This window comes from Electrona antarctica, assembly GCF_951216825.1.
Source record: "Electrona antarctica genome assembly, chromosome: 7".
NCBI classification, from domain to species: Eukaryota; Metazoa; Chordata; class Actinopteri; order Myctophiformes; family Myctophidae; genus Electrona; species Electrona antarctica.
In genome coordinates, this window is record NC_136812.1 from 13778494 (window position 1) to 13802288 (window position 23795).

Genomic DNA, 23795 nt, shown 5'->3' on the forward strand with positions numbered 1-23795 from the left:
GCCGCTGTGCACTAGGGGCTACTCGCCATGACCGAGAGAGAGAGAGAGAGAGAGAGAGAGAGAGAGTGAGAGAGAGTGAGAGAGAGAGAGAGAGAGAGGGAGAGGGAGAGAGAGAGAGAGAGAGAGAGAGAGAGAGAGAGAGAGAGAGAGAGAGAGAGAGAGAGAGAGAGAGTGAGAGGCAGACTGAGAGGCAGACAGATATAGACAGTCAGAGACAGAGAGACAGAGAGACAGACAGACAGAAATAGCTCATATCTATTGGCTGGTTATTAAGTCCATGTTTACATGTTGAAGTCTTGGCATCTCCTTATCAGAGCTGCTCAATTAGAAAGGAGGAAAGAAATAGAAATCTGGGTGAACTTTGTGTGTATTTGTGACTGTGTGCACTGTGCAATGCATGCTACAATTGTGCTGTGTGTGTGTGTGTGTGTATGTGTGTGTGTGTGTGTGTGTGTGTGTGTGTGTGTGTGTGTGTGCGTACTCTAAAGCACATTATAGTCTGTGCAACAACACACAAGCCATAATCCACTCACATGTCCACGCTCCACTGCCAGCCTGGAATCATTGTGCAGTAGTGCATGTATGTTTGTATATCGTTCCTGTCAGGCAAAAACCTCTTATCTCCATAGTGTAACTGTTTGTGTTTTTGTGTAAATCAATGCACTACACAAGTGAATGCAAAAATAGCAGATCGACAAGCTTTTGCAACTGCGTTTCGAGCTTCCAGATCTGCTATTTTTTTATTTGAATCCTGAAAAGTAACAGTTTTAAATATGAGTTTTCCACCCGACAGAGATGATATATAGTTTCGTGAGAGTTTATCCCCACCAGCGCTTGTTTGATTGGCTTTGGGTTTAAATTTATCGGTTTATCGGTAATCAGTTTACACGTAAATAGCCGCGTAGTCTAAACTCCCCTTAATACAGTAAGTCTGAATGAGAGCGCATAGCACGGCCGAGGATTAATGTGCTTGTGTGGTCATTTTCTTCTTTGCAAATTCACACTTTCTGAATATATTTGACTGCGTTATTTCACCCCAGCACCGAGTCCATTGTTAGGCATAAACGCTCTGCCTCTCTTCCATTCTTCCTCATCTAAATGCCATCCTCATTCCTGACCAGTAAGAAGAAGAAGCCACGGCTCACCTTTAGACTGTTGTCCTAAGGTGAGGATAATTGTCCTAGACATGCCACTAATGCCATTAAGTTAATTAAGCTTTACCTTATGCTTGCGGTAAAGTCTCACTGGGGGGAAAAAGGTCTTGAGTATTGACACATTGAAAATTAAGTAATTATTTTTTTCATCATGCGCTTGACACTTAATATGTCATTCTTTTCACTGAGCACTTGACACATTGAAAATATGTTTTCGCGACACCTTATTCAGTTGAAGATATATCCATTTTGGCCGAGCAACAAAATCTCCCGAAGTCTCTTTTTTTGTGTGCGACAATGAATTAATGAGCTCACAGGCTGCTGCCACCATGCTTCCCTCTCACTCCTGTACGCTGACTGCTCTCACTCTGGACACTTGCCCTTGCCGGACGGCCATTGACATTCTAATGGGCTTTCGGGAGGCTTTCAGTGGCAGGATTAGAATGATACCGCTAACCATTATGGCGGGCGGGCGAGTGAAGGAAGTGAGGGGCGAGGGAGGAGAGGCAGTGTGTGAGAGGTGAAAGGGAGGAGGAGGAGCAGACGCAGCAGAGGAAGAAGCATTGTCGTCCAATTTCCTCCTCCTGTCTCACAAACACGACCGTGTGACCCGCCCGCTGCCCCCAGACTGAGAAAAAGACGGAGAGGAAAAACAGAGAGGGAAGGGGGATGTGTGTGTGTGTGTGTGTGTGTGTGTGGGGGGGGGGGGGGTCGTTGAGGGATAGTGGGAATGAGGCTAATAGGGTCTTATAATTGATTCCATTGATCTGACAGTCAATCAAACTCGGCCTTGTTTTTGTTTTTGTTTCCTTTAACAACAGGTCTCTCCACTCTTCTTCTTTCCTCTCGTCTTCCTCTTCCCTGTCCTCCCCTCCCCGTCCCCTTCTCCCTCTCTGCACATGCAGTCTATCCTTTCCTCTCCTGCTCTGACCTCCGGGCTGTGATCACTCTCTCAGGTCAACGGCAGATCAGCCGGGCTGCCTGTCAGGGAATCCGAGGGGTTATAGCTCAACCCTTTTAAATGTGTGTGTGTGTGTGTGTGCGTGCGTGCGTGCGTGCGTGTGTAGTAATGATATCGTGCGGTCTTACCTAACCCAAACACACAATGCAATCTCTGGGAACTTCCTCTTCATACGGCATACTACTGTATATAGCAACCTGATCCACGCTGTGTGTGCGTGCGTGTCTTATTATAAGAGACCTAGCCGATGTGTCTGTATCCATTACGTTCACTGTTCTATTTCAGGCCAATACGTCTCTTGGACGAGGCTATACAGGCTGAAGGCTACACATATCTTCTCTATATTATGTCACCTCTGCAAGTCATTGCACATACGGTCCCATGTCACCTACGTGGGTGAAACATGGCTTCTACATGGCAGAACATTGGTCTGCCATAGAGACATTGTGTTGTGTGTGTTTTTTCCAGCATAAAGTGTGAGTGATTGTGTGTATCCTTATTCCATTAATTCATTAGGCCAGGAAAGGAAAGGAAAGGAAAGGAAAGGAGTGGGCATATATTTCTGCTTGGTTCTGATAAGCGATACTGTCGGGTGTGTGCGTGCCCGTGTGCGTGCGCATGTACGTGCGTGAGTATAAGCACAGCGAATTAATTTGCATGTTGATGTTGTTGTGTCAGTGTGTAGGCAGGTAGGTAGGTAGGTAGGTAGGTAGGTAGGTAGGTAGGTAGGTAGGTAGGTAGGTAGGTGGGAACTGGGAAGCAGGCCTACTCAGAAGGTTTTTCATGGAGGATATTGTATCTTGTATGATGAAGTAGTGCATACATTCACGAATAATTCAAATATGGAGATTCTACCGTAAGCAACGGTATACATTTGTTTTATTTCCTTTAGTTCACAAGTTATTTAGAACACATCTCTTAACGGTAATGACCTTTGTGATTGACTTATAAAGAGTAGGAGTAGCTTCTCCATTTCTCTCTCCGATCTATTTGCCTGTCATCCCATCCTCAGCAAAATAGCTCCTCTTAATATAAACCCTAACCTTTGGGACTAGCGGGGTGTCAAGGTCACTCCGCTCCCTCTGTGCCGTAGCTCTGTGGACGCACAGAAGGTAGAACGTAACTAAGTACATGTAATCAAGTACTGTTACTTAAATACAATTTCTAGATATTTTTTACTTTACTGGAGTTTTTCCAATTTACTTCTACTCCACTACATCTCAGAGATGTTGCACTTTTACAGCACTAAAATCATTTTAAAACTTTAGGTACTTACAAAACACACATTAACCACTTCAGCCCTATTTAAACTTTGGCTATACTGGTAAATAGCAGATCTAGCTTGCTATTTTCAAACGATTTGTATACATTTGAAAATGTGCGAAGTGGGACATCACATTCTGCATAATGACTGCTTTTACTTTAGTTACTTTAAATATATGTTAATGCCAAAACCTTTGTAGATTTTGGATAACAGACTTTTACTTGCAACAGTGTAATTATTGCTACTTTTACTTAAGTAAAACATGTGAGTACTTCTTCCATCAACTGGAGCCCATCCAGCTCCGTGTTGGTTGCTGGGTGTTTCAGCAACCAACTGGGAGTCTCAAAATGTCAATTAGACGACTTCGTATGTGATGAAACTCACGGGCAATCATTCAGGCAGGCGTTTTCGGAAGTGCGTTTATGTGTGTGTGTGTGTGTGTGTGTGTGTAAACTCTAAGTGCTTCCTATATCCGTGTGACTCAGTTATGTGTGGCGTTCCAGGAACTTGGGGGAATTAGTTGTGCACGGGGTCCACACGAAGACCTAGCTGGCATAGCCTGAGGGGTTCGAGGTTGTGCCAGGTCACCCTGCCACTGAGTCTGAATTGCACAAATGGGGTTAAAGTTTAGTAATATGTGACACTAAAATGTGTGTTATGAATTGTGATGTCTCTGGACTGGTTCGATTGTGGAATCAATCCAGGGTTGGTTTGGTCCATATGGGAGGGGCCTAGCCTTTATAAGGAGCACCTGCCACTACCCATGGAGCAGAGCAGAGAGAGCCAACCTGGCCAGTGGGCTGTAAATACTTATTTTTGTGTGCTGTTTGTTTTGAACACCCGTTTCATGTGGACACTCTGCATAAGGTGAATAAAAACATAATTTGATTGTGCCCCAAAGACTCTTTTGGTTTTCAGTCCTTTTTGACTATTTGAGTATTTTTTGGAGAGCTGATTCGAGTGCCCTTTGCACACACTACCTCGCACTGAGTCAAAGTGTGACAGAGGTCAAAGGTCAGAGGTCACCCCCCCTCCCAACACAGAGCTGTGATCGGACCGTGGCACAGAGGATCATGGGCACAGAGTGTCAGCGGCTCTCTGTTGGATCGTGTCACTTGGGTGACTGTGTGTGTGTGTGTGTGTGTGTGTGTGTGTGTGTGTGTGTGTGTGTGTGTGTGTGTGTGTGTGTGTGTGTGTGTGTGTGTGAGAGAGGGACAGAGAGAGCACATGTGGCTGTGTGGGTGTGGAAGTGGATTGCTGTGGTTCGTGCTGGCTACTTCAGCACTGCAGCAGTTTCCAAACCGCAAAGAACCTTTTCAAAAATGTCCCAAGAATTTAAAAGAATAAAAATAAAAAATAAATCAAACCCTTAACCGGCACCCAGGATTTATCCCTGGCCTTTAGGGGGAGAGGGGGGGGGGGGACTGTTTAGGAATCCATGCACACACATACACACACGTCACACGAAACACATACCCATGCACTGTTACAGATGTGTTTTGCCCGGCATATCATTTACCTTTTGTTTTTTGCAAGCTGCTACGCACATAGCCACACACACACACACACACATACACACACACACACACAGAAGCGGCTGAGGTCAGCAGTGCGGGGGTACAGCAATGAATCCCCTGTCCTTTTTGCCAGTGTGTGTGAATGCCCAGCCACGGCCGGCCGGGGCCCCGCCGGCTGAAGCATGTGCTTACTCAGAGGGATTTTTATTCACAGGAATAAATGCCTTTTACATGCAGGCACCTGTTAGGACACCCATCTGGGGTCTTTTTTTTTTTTGTACAGGCACCAGTAAGGGCAACCTATGGGCTGAGGGCTTGTCGATGTTAGCACTGCTTCGCCTCTTGTTGGTGTGAAAGTAGTCCCTCAGGGCTCTGTACTAAAGACCTCTGATGTTTTCTACAGTACTATAGATCAATAGGGATGCTACATTGTTTCATGGGAAATTACCGCACGTCCGATGTCCGCATTGTGTGATCACGACATCACGCAACGCGGTGTCCGGCGGTGTCCGAATTTTGGGCCCGTTGCCGAATCAGGTACAGGCTTTAGTTTAGTTCAGACTGTCATTAGGCCAACACCGATATAAACCAATAGTCCAAAAGTGCAAATCAATTGTAATCAATAAAAAAAAAATACAAATAAAGTAATAATAATAAAAATGACATTGCCAAAATAAGGATGTCGGGTTCAAAGGGTGTTCCTTTGAACCCGACATTCTTATTTTGGCAATGTCATTGCCTAGTATAATGGTCGATAAAGAAAATGTTGCTCATAAACGATCAACTGCGAGTCATTCTTTGTACTTCCCCCTGTAGTGTGACATATATATTGATGCACAGCTGCCTGCGTGGAAGGGAAACCTGAGTGCTACCCCCCCCCCCCCCCCCTCCCCCAGGGGCCGTGCAGAGCCTAGCCTATTTGGCTAGTTGGGTCGGTTGGGTTTGCTAGCGGGCTGGGCATTGTTGCTGTTGTTGTTACCATAATGGCATTATTACCCCCTAGGACAAAGGCCTGGCTGAACAGCCTTTGAAACCTGATGCTACTCTCTCAGTCTATATATATAATGCACTCCTTTTCCCTCTGCTCTTCTTTCACTGCATTCCTCGCTTCTTCATTCCATCTCTCTCCCTCCCTAGATGGGTAGATAGACGTTCGGCGATCCCGTGGGGGGTTATGGCAGTTATGAAACCAGGGCGGGTACAGCAAATGATACTCTTTCTCTTTTTATCCATTACAACAGTGGGTTCCAGGGACTCAGGATTCCTTTTGTAAATGGTAAATGGTGCATTTATATAGGGCCTTTATCCAAGGCGCTTTACATAGATTGTGCATTACATTCACCCATTCACACACCGATTGCGGCGGAAGCCATGCAAGGCACCAACCAGCACTTCGGGAGCAATTTGGGGTTCAGTGTCTTGCCCAAGGACACTTCGACATGTAGACAGGAGGAGCCGGGATTCGAACCGCCGACCCATGGATCATTGGACGACCTGCTCTACCCCCTGAGCCACAGTTGCCCTGTAGATTTTGTAGATTTGTAGGCCTAGTATACTGTCAGAGTTACAAACTTTTAAGCGTCAATTTAGAACCCTTCCCACCCCCCCCCCCCTCCACAATGGGGGGGGGGGGTCCTTGAAAAGTAAAAGTTTGAGAACCCCTGCTGATGCTATGCTGTGTGTGTATGGCACAGAGGATCATGGGCACAGAGTGTCAGCGGCTCTCTGTTGGATCGTGTCACTTGGGTGACTGTGTGTGTGTGTGTGTGTGTGTGTGTGTGTGTGTGTGTGTGTGTGTGTGTGTGTGTGTGTGTGTGTGTGTGTGTGTGTGTGTCTGGGTGAAGCTTCAAAAATAGATGCTAGATACCAGGTCGGCCAGTTCTTTCTCTGTATGTAAACAGGATAGGCCCTCATATCATCAGTAACTGCAGTGAAGATAAGGGAACAAACAGGCAAGCCAATAAAAAGACACAGATGTCCCGATAAGCCCTCCGATACAGACCACAAACACAGCAGCAGCAGCACAATAACACCAAAGCTACGGCTGTAAACTACTGACAGCTACTCAGCAGGCGACCGGAGCCCCCCGAAAAAGGGAGTGTCTCTCTTTTTTTCTTCTCCTTCTTTTTACCCCTCCTGCCCCTCCGTTGGCTCTCCCCTCCCCTCCCCCCTCCATCCATCCATCCGCCCGTCCTCCTTCTGTGTCCATGTGGGCTTGTGTAGTTAGCGCTCGTTAGCGGGACAAAAGCACACTGAGATGCATCAAAAGCACCATTGTTCCCTGAGACAGTGAAAATCTCCCTGAGCCGCCACCCCCCCCCCCCCCCCCACACACACACACACAGAGTGGTTTGCATGACTACCGGTATTACTATACTTCTGAGTACATCTGATTCGTAGAACAGCATGTGACATATGTGACATCGCCACGAAACTAAGTCTAAAATAGGAAAAAGCTTTGAATATTTTTTTCTTAATTGTAATCCTAATTTGTGTTTTTAACCCTAAAACAAACATTTCTCTTGTGAGGACAAGGAAAATGGTCCTCGCTAATAAAGTCTCAAATGTCTATTATACTATTTGGTGCTCACAAGTATAGTAATAATACACATGCGCACGCTCATGCACACATACACACACATACATACACCCACGCCGCACACAAACACGCACGCAAGCACGCAAGCACGCACGCACGCACGCACGCACGCACGCACGCACGCACGCACGCACGCACGCACGCACACACACACACACACACACACACACACACACAGAGGGTTCTTGTATGACAGTAGAAAGGAGGCCCAGTCAGGGACAAACGCGGGGTCCTTAATGAGGCATCCCAGGCCTCCGCCAGATGGCTGTTATGAAGAACCACTGTATGTGATCATCTGTCGCCTACAGGCCGTCTCTCTCTCTCACACACACACACACACACACACACACACACACACACATGAAATGCTCAGACAGACCGTAGGTAAAGGACTCCACCGAGGGGAGAGCATTGTATGTTGTCCCCAACGCTGTTTAGATGCCAAAAACAACAACTATATGTGAAACTATTATGTGCTAAGATATAAGATGTTATCGTTGCAGTCGGGCTCATCTCCATGTTCTCAAACCTTTTTGTGTGTTTTTTTCCCCGTAAATTAACGCATACTTGATCATACTACAGCGTCAAACGAAAGTATCAAAAGATAAAACTTTTGCTATTTTTTGTGTGAATCCTGAAAAGTAACCGTTGTGGACATATGAGGTTTCCAGCCGACAGAGACGACGTTATCTTTTACTGCAATAAAAACATTCAAGGCCGTTTTGTTGTGGTAATTCCCGTTGTCGGGACAATGGTGAATATCCTCACGCCTATCTGAGAGAGTGCTTATAGACAGTGTGGGTACGTTATCACACCTCATACGAGCACAATTAAAGCCAGCAGAAGTTAACATGCTGACATTTTACACCTCAATCGATCATGAAAGGGACCAAAATTTGGCACTTGGCACGTCTCACTTTCAAAAGCCACAAGTCTAGTTTGATGACAGAAGACTGCCAGTGTTGTTCAGGGTTTTTTTTCTATTTTTTTGTACTAAAATGGGTTCAAAAGTAGTACAGTTTTACTTCATGCCACAATGGACTTCATTTTATTTTAGGAACAGACTCTTACACATGTTGCTATTTTGTACGTGTCCTTTATTTATGTACTCGACGCACCTTATAATTTAAGATGGTTTTGTTTTGTATTCTTTTCTTCCCCCCCACGTCTTTTCCATTCATTCTGTTGTCCTTGCTGTTCCTCTGTGTGTGTGACCTGAAAACAAAACAAGCTACCAATGTACTGTGCATTTTACAACGCACAACTAAATGAACCATTGTGAAGGCTTGGGTCGATTCATTTGTCTACCTGCTGGGTTTTTGAAAATGATGGGGTGGCGGGTTGAGAGAAGATGGAAAGAATGACTAGGCATAATGATGAAGTTTTATTTTTATTTTTTCCAAAGCACCTCCGTGCCCACACGCAGAAGTTCCTTAAACGATGCTCATTTGCACCTCCCACTGAAACACAAACACAGGCTGTAACACATGCAGCTACTGCTTTGCTAACAATAGTTTATGTTGGAGAGGTTCAGCCCAGTCATCCACATTATCTAAATGAGCAGTTTGGATGTGTGCGTGTGTGTGTGTGTTTACCTGAGAGGGAGACAGAGGGGGTCGTAATCAACGGGCGAGAGACAGACAGACAGGGAGACAGACAGGAAGGGAGGAAAGGGAGACAGAGACTAGCTTAGCTTCACCACAGCGGTTGTTGCCCAACGGCAAACTAGACTCTGTTGTGGGGCCTTTTGTGCATGTTCAGTCTTTGTGTCAGTGACAGAAAGAAAAGGTAGTAAAGAGAGAGAGACAGATGAATGAGTCTGGTTTGTATACCAGCACACATGTGACACACGCATGCACGCAAACACGCACGCACGCACACAGACACCATCAGTCAACCTGAAGGCTACAGCATGCCCACGGGTAAACCGCACATATAACACTCACACACGTTTCAAATCCGGCCGCAGACGGCTCACACATGCTACCCACACATGCAAGGATGCTTAGCATGCACCCGCGCGCACACACACACATCTTCAGGCCATAGCGCCCATCTAATGACAGCTCTGGGCACTCCCGCTCCCTCATAAACCACATGGGACTCATACACACACGCACACTCACACACACATGCACGCGGGCACGCACGCGGGCACGCACGCACGCACACACACACACACACACACACACACACACACACACACACACACACACACACACACACACACACACACACACACACACACACACACACACACACACACACACACACACACACACACACACCTCTAATCATAAACGCTCACACAAATACCCCAGCGTTTTTGTCATTTAGCCATCATGCCAGCAGCCTCAGAGCCAAGCCGTATGTCTGAGTGATGAACCACACACGCGCATACACACGCTCGCATACACACACACGCGCGACCACACGGCTAAACTAACAAGCACATAACTCTTGTAAAGAGGGCTGGCTGCCCTTTGGCCAAAGCCTCTGCTGCTTCCGTGAACATCCAGTGATCTTTATCTCATTACATAATAACAGCAGAACGCCTCTTCTGCTGGGAGGGACACCTCAGCTTCCACACACACACACTCACACACACACACACTCTCACACACACACACACACACACATACGCACGCACGCACAGTGACCACAGCCCTGCTATAGGCCATTGCCCTCAAGCCCTGTGATAACAGAGTGGCGCTTGGTGATGTAAGCAAACCCTAAATGTTGACCTTCTACACAGCGAGTTTAGCTGAGGTAACTAACTGTCAGGAGATGGATGTTGTATTGTGGTTTCTTATATGTTGTACCATGTGCATGTTTCTGTGTGTGTGTGTGTGTGTGTGTGTGTGCGTGCGTGCGTGCGTGCGTGCGTGCGTGCGTGCGTGCGTGCGTGCGTGCGTGTAAGTGTGTGGAAGCTGAGGTGTCCCTCCCAGCAGTGGTAAATGTCATGGGGAGATGACTGGCTATTATCCTGACCTACGTATGTGAGTCTATGAGCCGACCTTCTGAACGGAAGAGTACGGTTAGAATATAGGTAATTAAAAATAAAAACCCATCCGTTTAGCTGTGGAGCACATTTTATGTGGTATGAAATGAGCTATATACTATAAATCAAGTTTTGATTGATTTGATCCGTTGAGACAATTTTTGAGATTTCTCTTTAAACGCAATCGACACATGTGTGTCTTTGTTCATTCCTGTTAACATTACAAATCTACAGCCAACAACAAGAGCCAAACAGCATGGATAAAGGAAGCACAAATTGGTTACTTGAGAAACATAATTTTTGTGAAAAATGTAGCCACTCAGCCACTGAGAAGAATGCACAAATGTACAGTATATACCGGTAGACTATTTCCAGCGTCCTTGTGTCCAGTGTACACAAGTTCAGCCACACTGAATTAGAACCCCTTGTGGGTGTTTTTGTCTTTAAGATTAGGGTCAGTGCTCTTGGACACGCGGTGGTGGTGCTGGAGCCTCGAAACCCACAGTTAAGTTAGATTATAGTCATCCAGTGTGCAATAAGCGCCATGCATGCACTTCCCTGGAGCTCTTTAGGAAGTTGTGCTTTCTGAGAAGCAGGTATTTTCCAAAGCGCTCGTGTTTTGGAACTAAGATGTGAAGTCTGCATGCAGATGTGTCCAATTTCTTTCTTTTTTTTCTCTCTTTTTCTTAGTCACTATGTTACCACACACCGATAATACCAGATCTACAAGATCACAACACGTCGCGGTGCAAGGCGCTGTGGTCTTGTAGATGTGCTATTTTCGGACCACGGGCCACCGCCGGTGTGCAACGACCTATACCCTGTCTTTAGTCTAAAGTGATCGAGGGAGCACCAATGGCAGGGCTGAGGCGAGAGGGAAAGAGGGAGGGGGAGGAAGGGGGTTAAGGGGGACGGAGGGTAGAATGGAAATGGGCTGTACGGCAAAAAAATAAAAAGAAACGTCCAGGATTTCATTTCACAACCACACCTATGTCCGACCGACACTACCTTTCCGCTTCCCACCCTTTCCTGAGCTCCCCTACACACACACACACACACACACACACATAGACGCTCACCATGCCTCGCTCGTTCACTCACTTAGAAAATTGTGCCAGATGTCACATCAAGAAGCAGGGTAGCAGCACTGCTGCAGCCAGATGAAGAATTTGAGCAATTCTCTGAAAATATTTGCAGAGCGGCTCAGGGTTGAAGTGGCTGGTGGCTGCCGGGGAGGCAGAGGTTAAACCTTCCCAGCTTTAATGAGGGCCCGCCTGATGGAGCGCTGTAATACTATAGGAGCTAATGGAGGGGGCCGAGCCGAGCAGGAGGCTCAAACCATATAGGGTTAATTCTATAGGGTCTGTTATGAAGCCAATTCCTCTGGGATAATAAAGGTTAACAGAGGGACCTAGCTCCCTCCCCCTTCCATGGAAACTCACATCACCAAACACCTGACTGCCTGCTAGGACAGATGGGAGCCCAGATAGGCAGCCACCAGGAATATCAGATGATGATGGAAATTGGCTTTCTTCTAGTTCACTTGGAGCCGGAGTCTGTTTCCCTCTCTGACTCGGTTCTTGAGGTATTCATAAGCGAACCGCACACCCTCGTCTTTACGCCCCAATATCAAATAGGCCACCGCATACCGTCTCTGTCGGCTAACAAAACTGTTACTTTTTCAGATTCAAATAAAGAAAATAGCAGATCTACAAGGTCAAACAGCTTGCAGATCTCCTACTTTTGATGCTTTCGCGTGGCGCTGTATAGTATGATCAAGTAGGCCGTTCATTTACGAAGAAACACAAAATGTTAGAATATGGAGATAAGAGATTTCTACCCGACGACAACGATACCTAATATAGAGCGATTAGCTACTCTAACAACACGCAGGCAGGGCTTTTGGAATGCCTCTTGTTTTTTTCAAAGTACTACTAAAAGTCAAAGGACACACAGCAGTCTTGGGACAGCCTGAGATTCTGCACTGCAAGAGGAACCCTGGGGGCTCCAATCCTTGAACGTCATCCAAACCCATGTCGTCCTGTTTCTCGTGTTCCCTCTCCTCGTGCACTTTACTAATGTACGCCTGTACCCATGCACACGAGAGGACGTGCACGCATGCACGCACACACACACACACACACACACACACACACACACACACACACACACACACACACACACACGCACACACACATAATCTCTATCCCCCATTGTGTAAAACATAATCAGAGTGAGGGCTACTTTTAGAAAGTAGTCTTTCCTGAAAAATGTCACAAACTGGCGCCTCGCCATTGTGTCTCTCTCCCACAGTCAGCAACCGCTCATTAACCACTTAAACCCCAGCATCAGAATTCTGGGAAAGACATTTGCAGCAAGCTCAACGCGCTGTGAGGTTCTCGGTCTGCTGTTTTCAAATTTAAAGCTGTACTACCGATCTGTAGTATGGGTCATGACCGAAAGAATAAGGTTGCGAATACAAGCGGCTGAAATTAGTTTTCTTCGACGGGTGGCTGGCATCTCCCTTAGAGATAGGGTGAGAACTAAGTTCAGTCACACGAGAGAGACTCGGAGTAGAGTCGCTGCTTTTTTGCCTGGAAAGGAGCCAGCTTAGGTGGTTCGGGCATCTGGTTAGGATGACTCTCGGGCATCTCCCTAGGGAGCTCCTCGAGGCACGTCCCACTGGGAGGAGACCCCGGGGCAGACCAAGGCGCAGTTGGAGGAAACACATCGACTCACTGGCCTTGGAACGTCTCGGGATCTCCCATGAGGAAGTCACAAATGTTGCTCTGGAGTGGGACGTCTGGAACACTGGTGGAGCTGTTGCCCCCGCGACCCGACTACGGATAGGCGGATGGATAGATGGATGGATGGATGGACTACCAGTCTGTAACTTTCCTCTTTTACCACATCTTTGAACCCGGCTTCCTGACCTGCACAAGTGATGAAATGTTTAATTGAGCTAATAGAGCCTGCCGGCTTGCTCAGGGGATAAATTGAATCTTGACCGTCGGGTCAAACTTTGTGTCAGATCCTGTGTCTAGGTGAGACATAGACTGGAACTCACCTATGCTTTCTATGGCATAGGCAGCTCCCGGCAGGATCCGCCGGGATTAACTAGACGCAGCTGCAGGACATGAGACTAATTGCTTAGAGCGACAGAGAGAGAGAGGAGTGTGTGTGTGTGTGTGTGTGTGTGTGTACGTGTGTGCGTCAATTTAACAAAGGTGCAGACGATCAATATATCAGCAGAGAGGGAGCGACGTTTGCGCTACTGTATGCCGAATTGAAGTGGACTCGGCCCCAGACTTTATTTTTCTCCCTGGAAATAAAAACGTCTGGGTTTCCGAGGCTAGGTGAGACATGACCTTTGACACGATCTAAATGTCTCAATAGAAGAGCGTGAAGGGACCAAATACAACCACCCTAATTGTATACGTTATATATTGATTCAATGTATATAGAGTGTGTGATCGGTCATATATAGGAGAAAAGTATATGATACTCCCAAGCCTGTGGTCTAGTTTGTATATTTATGGTGTTTGTGCGTGCTTTTTACTATGTCGCTAAATCATCCCGCCGCTACTCAGTAACATTCGGGAGCGTGGCCAAGTCCGAATGAGCAGATGCTGCATGTGTGCATCTGCCAAACTCATATAAAGTGTAATGACGACGCACTGGTTTAACCACTTTACTGTGAAGCTTTGTATACTTCTTTGCATGACGAATAGCAAATATTGTGTTTTTAATGCACCATTAGCTTTCATTTAGTGCACTGCAAAATCCTGAACTTAACTCTGTTGTGAATGCAGGGCTAATTTGTACACTCACACAGGTAAATTAGGATTTTAATAACAGTTAATATCAGTGGTTGGGGATCAGAAGCACAAAGACGCAGGAATCGTATCGTATAGTGTGTGTGTGTGTGTGTGTGTGTGTGTGTGTGTGTGTGTGTGTGTGTGTGTGTGTGTGTGTGTGTGTGTGTGTGTGTGTGTGCGTGCGTGCGTGATTATTACAGTGGTCTCAGATGGCCCCTGTGCATAGAGTCATTAGCATCACCCAAGGGTCTCTCTGAGAGCCAGACAGGCATACAAAAGAGTGTCAATAACCTGTGTGTGTGTGTGTGTGTGTGTGTGTGTGTGTGTGTGTGTGTGTGTGTGTGTGTGTGTGTGTGTGTGTGTGTGCGTGTGCATGTGTCTGACACCAGCTGGCAGATGGCCTGCCAGAGTGTCTGCACCTAAACATAATTGATAAAAGGTAATGCAATATTTATTAATGGCCTTGTTCTATTGGGCACTGTATGTATCTCTCTCACTCTCTCGTTCTTGTCACACACCCACACCCACACCCACACCCACACACACACACACACACACACACACACACACACACACACACACACACACACACACACACACACACACACACACACGCATGGGGGGACAGGACCCTTTGAAAAACCGGCATGCTTCCCTGTCCTCCACAGTCCACACACACCCGCATTCCTCCTCGTTCCCCCCATTCTGGACCCCCTGATAACTCCCCCTTTTTCCTCCTGCTTGTCTTTCTCACCATCCTCCCTCTCCCCACCACCCCCCACCACCACAATTCCCTACATCCACCCACCACCAAAGCAGGCCAACCAATCAGCCAGTCCACATTTAGCATAACAAAGGGGGGAATCCTTGTGTGACTGTTTTGTGTGTGTGCGCATGCACAAGTGGCACACACACATTCGCTATGCGTGCAATCCGTGCATGTGTGTGTCAGTTGCGCGTAGCAACTGAAGTGTGTGTAGCTGCTTATTTGGAGTTCCTTCCTAAATGTTGTTTAAACCAGTGCTTCTCAAACCTTTTCACAGACCCTCCATCTAGAAATGTTCATCATTCATGTGGCCTATAGTCGCTTCTTTTGGGCTTGTTTTCAATAACTTTTCATTGACCTGGTTGCTTGATTCTCTTCAAAATTCTGGAAACACTGGAGCTCATACATATTCGCTGTGTGCGTGCATGTGTATCCTCTATTAGGGCACAAAAAGAAGACCCAAAGCCCGCAGCTTTGGTATACAGTGTGAAGGAAGTCGGTTTACACAGGAAATTGGCTGCACATGGACTCAAAGCCTTGCGTACGTTTATATGGCTACAGATGAAACAGTGTATCTGTGTCTGAGGTTCCTTTAATAGGCAAACCAATATAAACCCCCACTGGAAAATTGTGGCCTGTGTGTCTGTCTGCCAGCAGCAATCTGCTGTGACTGCACCGCACTGCATCAATGGACCAACCAAACGGTCAGGCTTCAACATTTGTAATGTCTTGGATATGTGTTTCTCAAACTTTTTACATTTCAAGGACCCCCCTTAACTCTGACAGTGTACAAATGGAATCAAGGTCCAAGGAACCCCCCCCAAGGAGCCCTGGGAGACCCTGCAGGACCCCACTTTGAGAACCACTGGTCTTGAGGAAACAAATGTCACTTTTTGGTTGTTTTTGTTTTGAGATGTGATCTGATCAACCTACCAAATCAGATTCTTTAGTCTTGAGTCTGCACGTTAACAATCTTCGATGTTTAGGGTCCAGGCATTCTACTGCGTTGTTTCTCACATACTATATTAATGACCAAATCTTTCACGTTTTTCAAGGCTGTTTTTCAAGAGTGGTTCCCACCTGCTCCCCCTTAAACCTGGTCAGCCACTGGTCCAGTTTATTTTTCTCTCTCCCTTTCTACCTGCCTCTCTCTCTCTCTTTGAGTGGAGACGCATTCCCTTGCTACAACACATGCTTAAGCAATTATTCCATGCATTCCCCCCCTGCTTCCCTGGACAGAGAGAGAGAGAGATGGTGGGTGGGTGAGAGAGAAAGAAGAGAGCTGGTGATTCGATGTGGAGTGATCAGGGGCAGCTGGCCGAGGCTTTGCTATAAGGGTTCTGGATTCTGGAAGAGAAATGTGTAGAAGTTGGGCTTGAGTTGACTCCCTTAATCCCTCTCAGAGAGAGAGAGAGAGAGAGAGAGAGAGAGAGAGAGAGAGGAAATGAAAAGAGAAGAGGGGCCTGCTGGCACTGCTGGGAACTGACTGAGTACTGGGCTACAGTGACAACAGCCAAAAGAAAATCAGCTTTCAAAGCCACACATAAACACACACACAAAAGCACGCACGCACGGCATTGCACGCACACACACACACACACCCACTGGATGAGACACCCATAGAATAACAAGTTGCGAGGACACACAATACATGTCACAAAGAGTCGGGTTGTCTATACTGGAGAAAGTAGGCTAAGTCCCATATGGTGAATGTAAATAAGAATCACTGTTGAGCAGCATGTTTAAAATGTAATCAAATATCGGTCAATCTCTTGTTTTAGATTTCAGTTCTCTCTGCAGGCATGCTGCATCTTTCTGTCCGGGATTGTATGGACAGCTCTAACTGGAAAGGCATTGCATCTCGGGGGTGGTACAGGGGCAGAGGACCAGGGGTAGGTTATTATGGCTGCACCCGAGGCATAGGAACAGGGTTATGGGACGGGCTGCTCCCGAGGCATAGGGACAGGGTTATGGGACGGGCTGCACCCGAGGCATAGGAACAGGGTTATGGGTGCACCTGAGGGGGGTCACAGGCTATTTAAAGGGCAGTAAAACGGGCAGGTTTTATGCAGCGCTCTTCAAAACGTTGAAGCCCCAGGCAGGCACACACTGGACAGCAAACCGCAGGGCCAAACTGTGACCATCAAATGGACTTTGAAATGATCAATATATTGATCACGGATACAAACAACATTTTATGTTGCTTAATTGCTTTGCTTGTTTTTATATTATCTCTAGGCCTACTTGTTTTATACACGTATTTTTCTTCTTCTTTAGGCCTATTTGAATTGTTTTGGAATATTCCATCATATGACAGTGTCACTCATGGTTTGGCAATGACACTGTTTATACTACAAACAGTGTTGTTGCCAAACCATGAGTGACATTGTGACAACCCGTAAACATTCGGTTTAAGCCTGATTTGTAGCCTACTGTATAGTTTCACACTGCTGTTGCAGTAGTCCTAAATAGCAGATCTACAAGCTCACATACCGGCACGCAACTATAATGTATATTACTGTAATTTACTGAGGCTTTATAGTCAGTGTTTTGTCCTGCGCTGCTTTCCAGGCACGGGGCGGTGTGTGTTGTACAGTCTGATAAGACAGCACTGTGTCCTGTCGCCACTGATAACAAGGCAATAGTCATCCTTTTCAAATGATAAACAGCAATAATTACCAATCATTAGGAAAGCGCGGGTTCCAACTGAACTGTATTGATCTCTTCTTGTGTTTGGTGTCAAATATGAACGGTCGTGAATGATGATGGTGTGTGTAATCAAGCATAAGGCATACAGTCAAATTATTGTTTACATTGATATATAAGATCATTTATGTTCAAAAAAGAAAAAGGGGGAAAATAACTCACCAAGAAGTAGGCAGAAGATATCTAGACCTATTAGCAGTTTCCTCTTGCTGTTGTCAATACCATTGTTGTTGTTTAAGGTAGAGGTTCCTCCGTTCCTTGTCTCTTGAGCCATGGCTTTCTCATACGTATACTTTTGCATTTGAGAACTCCCCTCTTTTTGTTTAGGTTTTAAAATCCCACGCCGGTGCACTTAGGTAAAAGAAACTCTCTTATTGTCAGTCCAGTAAAGGTAAACCGGCCAGCTGCAGAAATGTCATGCAATTCTAATGGGAAACTAAACTTCCCAAAACTCGGAGGTCTCGTAAAAAAGTTGCAGATCAGCCGCGCAGCCCAGCGATGCGATCAGATGTCCCCCGTTCGTATTTTAAACTTTCAGAAGAGAAATTAAATAAACTCGGCTGTATTGGACAATCGTTAAAAAAATAAATGTTCACCCCTACGTCGCTGGTTTAAAAAAAAGTTGTCTGAGCAACAAAAATGAATGGAAAGCCCAGCTCCCGTTCAGACTCGTTACATTCAGACTCAAAGGCTTGGAGGGTGAGAAATAGCGCTTCGCGCTGAGAGCCGCTCTTGTTATATCAATCCTTCCTCTCTCTCCTCCTCCCCCTTTCTCTCTTCAAGTCCCCTCTCTCAGCGGCTTCAGCCCTCCTCTTCCCTCTCTGCTAGTGGAGGGTAATCACCTCCATCCCTCCGTGGAAAACTTTCTCTCTGAGGCCGAGGGTGCGAGGGGGCAACGAGGAGCAGGAGCGAGGCGCGCCTAGCGGTGGCGCGCGGGCACGACAGGCGCACCACAGGGGAGTTCGCCAATAGAGCGCACTTTTTGGACTGCTGCCCGAAAAACAGCGTGCTTTCTGCAAATCTGCAACACATATGCCATCTATTTTCATCCGTCAATCTATCATGTTAACGCTTTCAAATGACAGGAGCATGTAAAGCTTACGAGTCACGACTGAACCGTGAGTTTAAGCCATAAACGCTTAAAATAGAATAGAATAGAATAGAATAGAACATAATAGAACGCGCATGACACTAGCAAAACCCCAGTACATCTCAGTTTCAGGTTATGCAATATTGTACAATAAACTACAGATGGGAGAAGAAGTATAGGCTAAAGGATTGATTATTGATTATTATTGATTATTGATACATAATCTGCATGTGGACGACACCATGATAAAGCACTTTAGGCCCAGGGTCCACCATTTTCAATTCAGACGTACAAATATACACTTCTATGTGTAAAAAAAAAATCACACCCGTGTGAACTGAGTGGTGTAAGGTTTTATATAGCATGATCAGCTGTGGTCTGACGTAATGTCTGACGTTAAAGATCTTTGGCTAGGTAGACTCGTCTTCTGATGTGATGATTTGTGACCATGAAGTTGATTCAGCTGGAGTTTTTGTCCGATGTGAGGTATTATATAAGGTAAGGTATTATATAGCCTGATCAGCTCTGATCTGACGTAATGAAATCACACCTGGATGTGATTTCACAACTGGCTTTTTTTGTGCAGAGAAAATGAGCATGGTTGCTACGGTCATCCAGTTCACCCGGGTGTGATTTAATTACGTCAGAAATTATTTTGAACATAGCAACCATGCTCATTTTTTTCTGCACACAAAAGCCAGTTGTAGGAGTGGTTTACACCACTCAAAAAACATATACAGTTTTAGGGTTAAAGTGGGTGGGGGGAAGGGGAAGGAATTGAGAGAAGAGAGTTCCACACAGTGAGAATTTCGACACCAGCATCCAAAACAAAACACCTCTTGCAAAACTGTGAATTTAAATACAAATGACTCATTTGCAGCTACAATAATAACAATGTGGATATAAGGCTCAAGTTATACCCTTTAGGAGCAACTTTCAGAAAACAACACAGTAAAATGCATATAGCAATATCAATTAATTTGTAATATAATTACAAGTTGTTCTTACTTGAATAGTCCTAATTTTTTCAACATATTCAATGTTGTGTAGGCTATGTTCAAATCTGCTAACCCTAACTTAATTTAAAACAAACAGGAAATAATATAGGCTAGCTGATAACAACACAGAAGAAAAAGCAAAATGCAAATGCAGAAAATGTAAACACTGCTGTAAGTCACTGAATTCAATGCATCCACAGGATTCCACACGATTCACCAGCTCTGTCGAAATGAAGTTCATATAGGACATATAGGAGCTATCCGCAATATTATGCAGGAAAAGCAAAGTCAAACCCTTAGTGATTACTGCCATCTAGTGGTGGAAATGACGATAATAACATTAGGCCAAATAAAAAGCACAATTAGGCTAAGTGAGTGGGAAATTATTATGTTTTTCTCCATCGATTGAGGATTGATCGAATACTTTATATGTAAACAGCACGTGGTAGACATTATGCCTAATGTCATCAACAATGTGTGTGTGTGTGTGTGTGTGTGTGTGTGTGTGTGTGTGTGTGTGTGACTGTGTGTATGTGTGTGTGTGTGTGTGTGTGTGTGTGTGTGTGTGTGTGTGTGTGTGTGTGTGTGTGTGCGTGCGTGTGCGGTGCGTGCGTGCGTGTGTGTGTGTGTGTGTGTGCAAAATAACTGGGGGGAACTTCTTAGGCCTCAGTCACACGTACATACAGAAAGACAGCCTGTTTTCTATGAAGTTTTTTATGAAGTACATCTCAGTGACATCTGTACTTCGTAGTGTTACTGATCATGTTTCAGACCTCCAAGGCAACACAGAATGGGGGGACTTTTCCATTATTTCCACACAGTGTTGTTTTCGTCGACTAAAACTAAGACGAAAAATGTTCGTCAACTACCTTTTTCCACTGACAAAAACTAAATGGAAACTGAATTAAAACTAAGCTATGATGACTAAAACTAAGACTAAATATATTGACAATGTCGTCAACAAATAAAAACTAGACAAAAATGTTAGGAAGGGACTATAGTGGACAAGAGATCCAGTATAAGTCATTTTACACTTGGTTCATGCATGCTGAAAATAGCAGATCAACAAGCTCACAACGCGTTGCAGCATTGTGAGCTTGTAAATCGGCTATTTTCAGCAAGTGTAAAATATGCCATTACGACGGCATCAAGGCCCGCCAAAACACATTTTAGTCGACTAAGAGGGCCACTACACGAGGACGTCGCGGGCTGTTCCCCGCCTAAGTTTGTGAACGATATAAAACTTTACTGCGTCTACATTGCGGTTATGTTAATTATGTTTGCCTTACACACGAGACCGGTAAACTGCTCCGTTTTCAAGATAAATATGCAGTACACATGGCTGGCCTGTAGATGGCCACAAAAAAAGAAAAAGCTTATTCTAAAAGTAGGCTATATGAAAGCGTTGGTATTTCACACAGGTGTTGCCAAATAACTAATTATCTTGATCAGATGCGCATATGGTCATATCAATTTAATGAGCAGAGCAGTGCTGCTTCTCTCTCTGAGTCTGCACACACTGACTGACCAGCTAAAGTGTATGCCTACTAAACCATAATATATGACAAACCTTGGATTAATTTGATTGATTGATTGATTGAAGAATTTATTAACAGTTTGCAGAATTACAGTACATTTCAAGCACAAACTCAATACAAAGGCTGTTAACTGTGAGTGGACGACCCAATTAAGCATTACACTTGTTTCCAATAGGGTCCACCATGTTCAAATCATCAAAACATTTAGAGACGTACAAATAGACACTTCTATAGACAGAACAGGAATTCATCATAAAGGAGGTAAAAAGGGAAAAGAAACATATACAGTGAGGGGGAAAAAAAGGGGTGGGCGGTGGGGGGGGATTCACGTTCAGCTCCGTTAATTTGTTTGTTTTCCTTGGAGGAGCTGCGTTGGGTCCCCAAGTTGGCTCAGTGGCCATACCTTGAGTTGGCTGTGTGGCCGCGACCGTCTCTTGTGTTGTCCATGCGTTCGTGTTTGAGGGATTCCGATTTTACAGGGGCCAGTTTCGAATTGCAGCCGTCCGTAGGTGCCCTTTGAGAGCGGTTTTGAAAGAGTCAAGGGATTCGCATGTCTTAATGACAGTTGGTAGGGCGTTCCACATTTTGGTGGCATAGGAGCGAAAAGAATTTAGTCCCTTCTGAAAACAGCAGCAAGCACAAAGTAAGTGTGAGAGAGAGAGAGAGAGAGAGTGTGTGTGAGAGAGAGAGAGAGAGAGAGAGAGAGCGTGCGCACCCCTTCTATTTTTTAACACGCAGCATCTCTCTCTCTCTCTCTCTCTCTCTCTCTCTGTGACTGTGACTGCGTCTGACACAGACGCGGTCTGTCAATAATATATAGCATAAATAATAGGCCAAATATAACACTTTCCCTCTATCTGTGATCAGCTCCTCACACACAACTCCTCTCTCGTGCATGCCTGCTCAATCTCAGCAACTGTTTGCGTGCACGGGCTGCAGATCGGCTATTTTTGGAGAAGAGATTTATAGACATTATGTGCAAATATAAAATAGCTGTGATACTTATATGTAAGTGGTTATGGTGAAATAAACCATTAACACTGGTTAGTTTGGAGGGGGCGAGGGCATAGGCGGCGGGTGGATTTTACCTTTGGGTAGGCTAGAATTGCGTGGGGGGGGGGCAACTCTCGCGGCCGAGCGGAGCGAGGCCGCGCAAATTTATTTATTTATTTCCCCCAGATGGTCTAAAAATTAGTTACTTTGACCAATTTATTACCAATCTCGTACACCATTGCTCACGAAAGCAACACCCTTGACCCAATTATAGACACTGCATCTAGCTTTTAATTAAAGTTCCCCGGGCATTGTTTTGGGATATTTTGGCCGATATGGGTATTCTTAATTTTCGAGTCAGTGTGGAGATTACCCGGCGGTGTTGCTGCCCCTCCCGGCGCATGGCTCTTCACAGACGGCACAGAGACAGCAGCCACTCCGCTGAACGTGTCAGTGTTGCTGCAGTGGTGTGAACTGTGAACCGTGCGGTCACTGGTGGTGCTGCTGAGTGCTGACAGCCGAGCCGACTCGGACTCACAGCTTCTTCTTAGTTCTGAATTACTTTATCTTTGCCTTGAAAAAGACCGTAGGGCGTAGGCTATATCCATTTTGCGTTTTGCTGTTTTCCAAAACAAACCAGCGCGCGCTACTAGTCTGTTTGCTACAAAGCGACTGGAAGGAAGAGAAAAGAAAGGCTACCAAGAAAGAATAGAAAGGCTACCAAGTAGCCAATCATATGACCCGATCAGCGATCACCAGGGGGCAGCGACAACACACGCACACACAATAGCCTATATAATGCTGCGCACATATATTATATATATTAAAAAAATACCCAGCAACATTTTTGGGAAGGCTAAGCCTTCCCTAGCCTTACACACCCGCCGCCTATGGGCGAGGGGACTATGACATCACCGTTTCAGCAAATTAGGCGGCATTCGCTGTACACGCGGAGACGTGAAAGTCGCGTCTCCAAACTTTCCCACTCTGGAAGGAAGTTTCAAAATTAGCCGTTAAAGTCTATACTGAATACTCAGCAATTGTCATTTCAGACCACGCCCCCTTACTGCTTGATTTAAACTTCTCAAATTTGCATAAGCCACGTCCTCCTTGGAAGCTAAGCCCTCTACTTTTAAACGATCCCAATTTCTGCTCATTCATTTCAAATAAAATTGATGAATTTATTTTAAATAATAAATCAGACTCTGTATCTCCATCTTTATTATGGGAAACTTTGAAAGCTGTAATAAGAGGCGAAATAATATCTTATTGCTCAAAGCACAATAAATTAAAAAGACAACAACAGGTCCACCTATTGGAACGTATTACAAAACTTGACAACGAATATTCAGCTTCACCCTCACCTGAGCTTTACAAAGACAGGTTGAAT

At 45.5% G+C, this 23795-nt stretch overlaps 1 protein-coding gene across 1 annotated transcript in view; it reads right to left on the reverse strand.

The window, feature by feature from the left end:
• plpp3 (phospholipid phosphatase 3) overlaps positions 1–23795 on the reverse strand; it is a gene marked incomplete at its 5' end in the record, with an annotated part of 52694 nt that overhangs the window by 24658 nt on the left and 4241 nt on the right. The window contains 3 exons of the mRNA XM_079505385.1: positions 1222–1244; positions 1612–1782; positions 12528–12582. Of these exons, the coding sequence (XP_079361511.1) occupies positions 1222–1244; positions 1612–1782; positions 12528–12582 (249 nt within the window). The remainder of the gene's footprint in view (positions 1–1221; positions 1245–1611; positions 1783–12527; positions 12583–23795) is intronic.